General features: G+C 41.4%; 1 protein-coding gene across 2 annotated transcripts in view; it reads right to left on the bottom strand.

Annotated features, from left to right (window-relative positions):
• Positions 1-708: 708 nt before the first annotated feature.
• The window catches only part of LOC139442614 (kinesin-like protein KIF28P), a 38,501-nt gene continuing 33,209 nt past the window's right edge, over positions 709-6,000 (bottom strand). Inside the window, exons 18-23 of one of the 2 annotated variants that reach the window (XM_071223470.1) lie at positions 5,759-5,925; positions 4,935-4,981; positions 4,219-4,263; positions 2,897-3,014; positions 2,468-2,638; positions 709-1,593 (exon numbers count right to left, since the gene is read on the bottom strand). In XM_071223470.1, the coding sequence (XP_071079571.1) occupies positions 1,430-1,593; positions 2,468-2,638; positions 2,897-3,014; positions 4,219-4,263; positions 4,935-4,981; positions 5,759-5,925 (712 nt within the window). In that variant the 3' untranslated portion in view covers positions 709-1,429. The remainder of the gene's footprint in view (positions 1,594-2,467; positions 2,639-2,896; positions 3,015-4,218; positions 4,264-4,934; positions 4,982-5,758; positions 5,926-6,000) is intronic. The other variant, XM_071223471.1, reaches the window with a different exon arrangement.

Raw genomic sequence — 6,000 nt, 5'->3', positions numbered from 1 at the left:
AAATATAAAATTATTTATTTAGAAAGGGTTCAAACGAGGATCCAAAATGCCAATGTTGCATCCCATATGAAAATTCATATATTTTCATTAATAAGTGTCCATTTTTTTTAATAGCTAGAAACGAGTTGAGGCACGCAGTAACAGTGAAAACTTCTTGTGATGTTAATATTGACTTGATGGTAGTTGGCTTTACCTAAACATGTGTACGAAAAGGTTTTTAGGAATGTACATACGTATATAAAGAAAACGAAAAAGGTTTGAGTGAGCAATGTTAATGTAAATACGTTTCTCTATTTCTCTTCCTTCCCTTCTGCCATTTAATTATTAATTGTAAATATGCATTCATGTAAATCTATGGGAGAGGGCATTCTAAGTTGTCATAACTTGTGCCCAATCCTGTTCATGAGAATAAAATATGTTTTAACTTAAAACAAACAACAGCAACAGTGCGAGTTTCTTATTGCACAATTTGTTTTTATTGCCATTTGATGTCAATATAAACCAAAGCAGATATTATCCAAACCCAAAAATGACATTTGGTCAAACATATAAATAATCATATTGAACAATTAAATATGAACCTTCATACAAGTGAGGAGGTGTAGCCTAGTAGTTAAAGAGTCGATCTCATTTCTAGGATACGACACCTCTCTGCACGAAGATCTGAGATCAGCCAGTCAGCGTTTAGGCTTTTAAATGTTCGGTACCAATGACAAAAAAAGACTGATCTTCCGAATCGAGGCGGTAAGAAATGAAGCCATAACATCTAAATGGCTAAGTACCCACCCATCCTTCGTTTTGATTGAGCGACCAGCGTTGACTCGGGGTTCACCTGACGTGATGTTCTATGGATGTGTCAGATATTCACGAAGAAATATTGTGTCGGAGTAAAAGATCTAATTGTAATGACATTGTTAAAGCGTTGGTTCGTCACATAGGTACAATAAGTGTGATAGTGCTGGTATATTTCTAAAAGCGGCGTAATATCACACTCACTCACTCACGCTCTCATGTACATTCACACAGGTATACATTGCCACAGTACACCGCACTGATGTTTAAGTCAATACAGGCTACCAACTGGAACTGGCATAAAGAGAGCAACTCAATATGGGCACACCATACCGGGCCGCGTACCGGGACCTCCCCGACTTCGCGTATTTAGGCCCAAGCGGGATTATGCTCATACGCTTAAAAACGGAAAATATTTCCGTATTTAGGGCCATGGGCTTAAATTTAGATACTAATTTTGGCGTTATCTTCCTTCTATTAATACCTTACACCCTTCGAAAGTTAATACTTGGCGATGCACTACACATGGCAAATCTTACTGTACATTCAAGAGTTAGTGCAAATTTATACTGTAAGGAGGCACACTGTACGATGGTTAACGTAATGCGATTTCGGTACTGTCCTGGAACTAGCGTCGTCATGACGAGTCTTTGGACTTTTTCATGGTATTGACGACACTTTGTTTTAGATTCTTGAGGCACACGCTGATCTGGTCTTCAGTTTTCACAAGGTTCTCGCTCTGTTGTTGCAAGGCTGCCTTCAGGTTACCGTTCTGGACATTACTGGACTGGGCTGTGGTGACTGTCAAACAGATAATGCACACATGGTGTAATGGACCCGTGAAGATTCCGGGGTAGAATAGGTCTTCAGTAACCCATGCTTCCCGTAAAAGGTGACTTGGTTGATGGATGTCATCGTATACCAATTGCGTGGATCGATGCTCATGATATTAATCACTGGATTGTCTGGTCCAAACTCGATTATTTACAGACCGCCGTCATATAGCTGGAATACTGCTGAGTGCGGCGTTAAATAACCAAACAACAAGGTGTAAAGCAGGGAAACATCACCAGCACACAAGGCGTAAAGACATGGTACCTTGACTAACGTTGAGTAAATATACGAAATAGTTTCATCGCCGCTTCAGATCAATTGGCTAAATGATATTGCGATCGAAAATATGTCTGTATTATGAATGTTTGATGTCTTGCCTCATTGATATGCCTGCACTGTGAATATGTGAGGTTTTAATCTCGTGGATATCAATGTACTATGATAGTGTAAGGTTTTAACCTCATATTTGTCTTGGCCTATGAATGTGTGAGGTTTTAACCTCATGGATATGGCTCTATGAGGTCTACGTTCTTAAGAGTGTGACCGAAGCAGAACAGGCCCCCAGCATCAGGTGCGTGCCTACTCAAATGAATGGGTAATGGAGTCAGATAAAATTTAACGTCGCAGTGGCATTATTACAGCCATACATCGACGAGAACAAGTTGATATATATAAAACTGAGTCATGAATACAATCTACTCAAATGAGGATCGGGTGGCCGCTCTATGTGATGGGCTGTCTGTGTGTCAGCCTACAACGACAACGCGTGTTGAAACTCCACCGTCATAAAGCTGATATTGCTGACTGTGGCTCACTGAATACATATAATATACAACACTACCTGCAGTTTTCATGTCCTTGATCTGCTGTTGTACACTCCGCATGTCCCGGAAGAAGGTCTTGATGCTCTTGGCGAGCTCCACGTCTAGGCCAACCGCGTGTGTCTTCGGTACATCTCCCGAGTTGCTGCCACTAGAGGAAGATCGCGACACCGGGAGCTCATTGAAGCTTCCTGTTGCAGATTGAGAATACACATTGACAATGCGGGTTGAAAGGGAAATATCTGACTTTATACAGGGTTGTTTGTTTTTTGCCTAACGTCGCACTCAGCAATATTCCAGCTACATGACGAGGCCAAACCAGCAATTGAGATCATGAGCATCGGCCAACTCTGTTCGCATATGATCACATGTAATCAACTGAGTGCGATGTGAAACAACACACAATCAAATATTAAAGAAGTTGATGTCGGAAGCCAGGCTGGACATACCTCTCCCAACACGTGCTAGTTTCACTGCCTGTTTCTGTCGCTCCAACTCTGTTCTCAGCTTAAAGTTTTCCTTCTTTAAAGTTGCCCTCTCATCTTCAATCTCTTCAAGCTGTGTGTTCTAAAAAGGCATTAAAATTGCTAAAATTGCTATTCCAAATCGAACTTTTCTCTGTTTGCTTAAAATGAGTACCATTATAAGAAAAAGAATTTTCAAACGTTATTATATATATGAACACTCATCACCAGCACACCATATATGTTCTGCGAGTCGCTTCACACCAACCCATGGGTAAATAGGTGACCTTCCATCGTTGAGACCAGTATTCTGTTGGTATTAATTTTTTAAAGTGATAGATTTTTGATTGAGCCAAAGAATTTTTGTTTACTTTTAAATATAAATTTGAAAGACATCGTTTGGACACGGGGAGGCGCATCTTCCTGAGGCAAGTGAGTTAACTGACTACACAAATCCAGTTTCCACCCATGCCGAACTAGGCTGGTATTATGGAGTTAGATTTTGGCTGGACTAACGAGACTATGCATAGTCCAATCAAAATCGCGCACCGAAATCGAAATCCGGTTCGTAAAGTGTCATGCAGATTTCGGTCGACTGCAAGATTTGCAAAGCATGTGCACCGCTAACTCGTTGTCAACAGATATTTTCTATATCTTTTCATGTTTTTAATCAAGGTGCTCACGTAATTTGATGCACTTCGCGATGTAAGACTCGTTTTATCACAATATAGATCTTGATTATCGATCAGATCGTCTTGACAGGGCGCCACCGTTTTGTTTGAAGCAAATGCAAGTGATCCGAGAAGTGGAATCTGATTGGTCAATAGGAGAGGCATAGAAAGGACATTACTCGTAATGGCCACTGGTGGCGCTACGATCGAGCCCAGGAATTCCAGCCTAGGTCGGCAAGGGTGGAAACTGGACTTTTAAAGTCAGTTAACTCTCTTGCCTCGGGAAGATGGGGGAGGCGCAGTTGATCGGATACATCTATTTTATAACATCGCGTCAACAGATGCGGCATAGTTCACCCTTTTACAGCACATCCAAGAAGTTTTAGTGCGTAAAACCGGATTAGTGTATGATTGGCTAGAGTAGGCACAACAGTTTTAGCCACAGCGGGTCATCGTCATCTCCTTGGGGTATGTGTGAAGCGAGCAGAAATGGGTTTAATGGATGTCATTATAGAGTTAATCGTATATTGTTAAACGAAACTACAAGCTTTACCCATAGCCACTGAATATGAGAGCAAACAAAGACAACCAATACCCAAGAAATAATGTTAGCAATTAAAGTGTTAGACCACATACCAGTTGTTCCAGTTTGTTAGTAAGGGCTGTTACATGCTGATTCTGCTGTGTAAGAAAGTGGAAGACTACAGAGTTAGTTGAGTATGTTTCAACCACCAGTTATTATGAATTATACTAGAAATACTATTCAGACATATATATTAACGGCCGGGCAGACGAAAGTATACACTTGAAAATTGAATTTGACCCCAAAAGTACAATCGTTATCAAAACGTTACTAGTCTGGAAACAGTCCCGGAAGCATAACTATGGCACCCCTATCAATAAGACCGCCATCGAATAACCATTTCTTGTTTGTTTCATTTATAGTGAGTGAGTGAGTATGCTTTTACGCCGCTTTTAGCAATATTCCAGCAATATCTCGGAGGGGGACACCAGAAATGGGCTTCACAAATTGCACCCATGTCTGGAATCGAACCCGGGTCTTTGGCGTGAGGAGCGAACGCTTAAACCACTAGGCTACCCGACCGCCCCTTGTTTCATTTATAGTCATCATCAAACATGAGTGTATACTTTCCTTTGCCCGGCGGTTGACTACAGCATCAAAGTGTTACGAGAAATGTAACAAGACCACCGTCTTTCCGTGTGGATGAATACATGAATACATCTATGCCAATATTTATACATAATGATTATACTCTTGAAAAGATAAACTCGTGCTATTAGCAGTGTTTCTATGGGTGAACTACTGTCGTCCTTGGATGTAGGCAGCTTACGTTTCCATTTTCCTGAATACCATTTGTATGCCGAACCTCCTTTGAACCTGCAAATGATACAGTTGTATAATCAGGTGCACATAGAGGAACTTTGGTCCTGCCAATACATGCCATCGCATCCCAAAATAAGGGCGATGATCAAGTCTAACAAGTAATAACTCGTTTTTGCCCTTGGGTATGAATACATATTGTCAACTGTTTGCAGAAACAATAGTGTTTTCTGAAAAGAGAATGTTTTTCAACGTTAGCAATAGGATACTAATGATCAGCTATCCACGCCATCGTGGTACAAGGGGAGGCAATCAACCAAGTCACTGAGCCCGATAACCTGATTCATTTTGTCGCATCTTACGACAAGCAGAGGTTGCTGGTGTCTTATTCTGACCCGGAATCCCCATAGCCCTTTGAATTTATTGAGTCCAAATCAGACAAACCAGTGATTGATATTACGAGCAACGTCCTACATCGTTCCAAGTCCTCAAACCGGACCTATGGACATTTAGCCGAAAGCATAGGTTACTTGGGACAAATTCTTTTCCGGAATCTCCACGTGGTTAAGAACTATGTTGTTCGTTGGTTGGTTGGTTAACGCTGCACTCAGCAGTATGCCATATATACGACGAAGGTCAGTAAATAATCGAAACCTGACCAGACAATTCAGTGATTGACACCGTGAACACCGATCCACGCAATTTTGATAAGATGACATGCAATCAACCATGTCACCATTTAGTCGTCTCTTACCACAAGCATGGGTTGCTGCGGATCTATATTCTGTGCCGGAACCCCAGGGGTAATTGAAAAGAATTTCACAGTTAGCATACCCTGTGTTCCCCACAGCTCCACCACTAGGGACTCTCTCTGGAAATACTGAAGAAGGGACATCGGCATCTTCGTGTAGGAGAAGTGTTTCTGGTAGTTCAAGCTGGCCATCGGGGATCCCCACACCGTCTGGGAACACAGCGGCTCCTTTTCCTCAAAGAACCTCAGTCTGATGGTAGAAGAAATAATATTATACTAACATATCAAATCTAGTTATACAATGTTATTACTGTACTGCAAGGGC

The sequence above is a fragment of the Haliotis cracherodii genome, unplaced genomic scaffold (genome assembly GCF_022045235.1).
Source record: "Haliotis cracherodii isolate W230 unplaced genomic scaffold, xgHalCrac1.p SCAF_5, whole genome shotgun sequence".
Classification (NCBI taxonomy): Eukaryota; Metazoa; Mollusca; class Gastropoda; order Lepetellida; family Haliotidae; genus Haliotis; species Haliotis cracherodii.
This window is presented reverse-complemented; position numbering and strand designations above follow the sequence as displayed.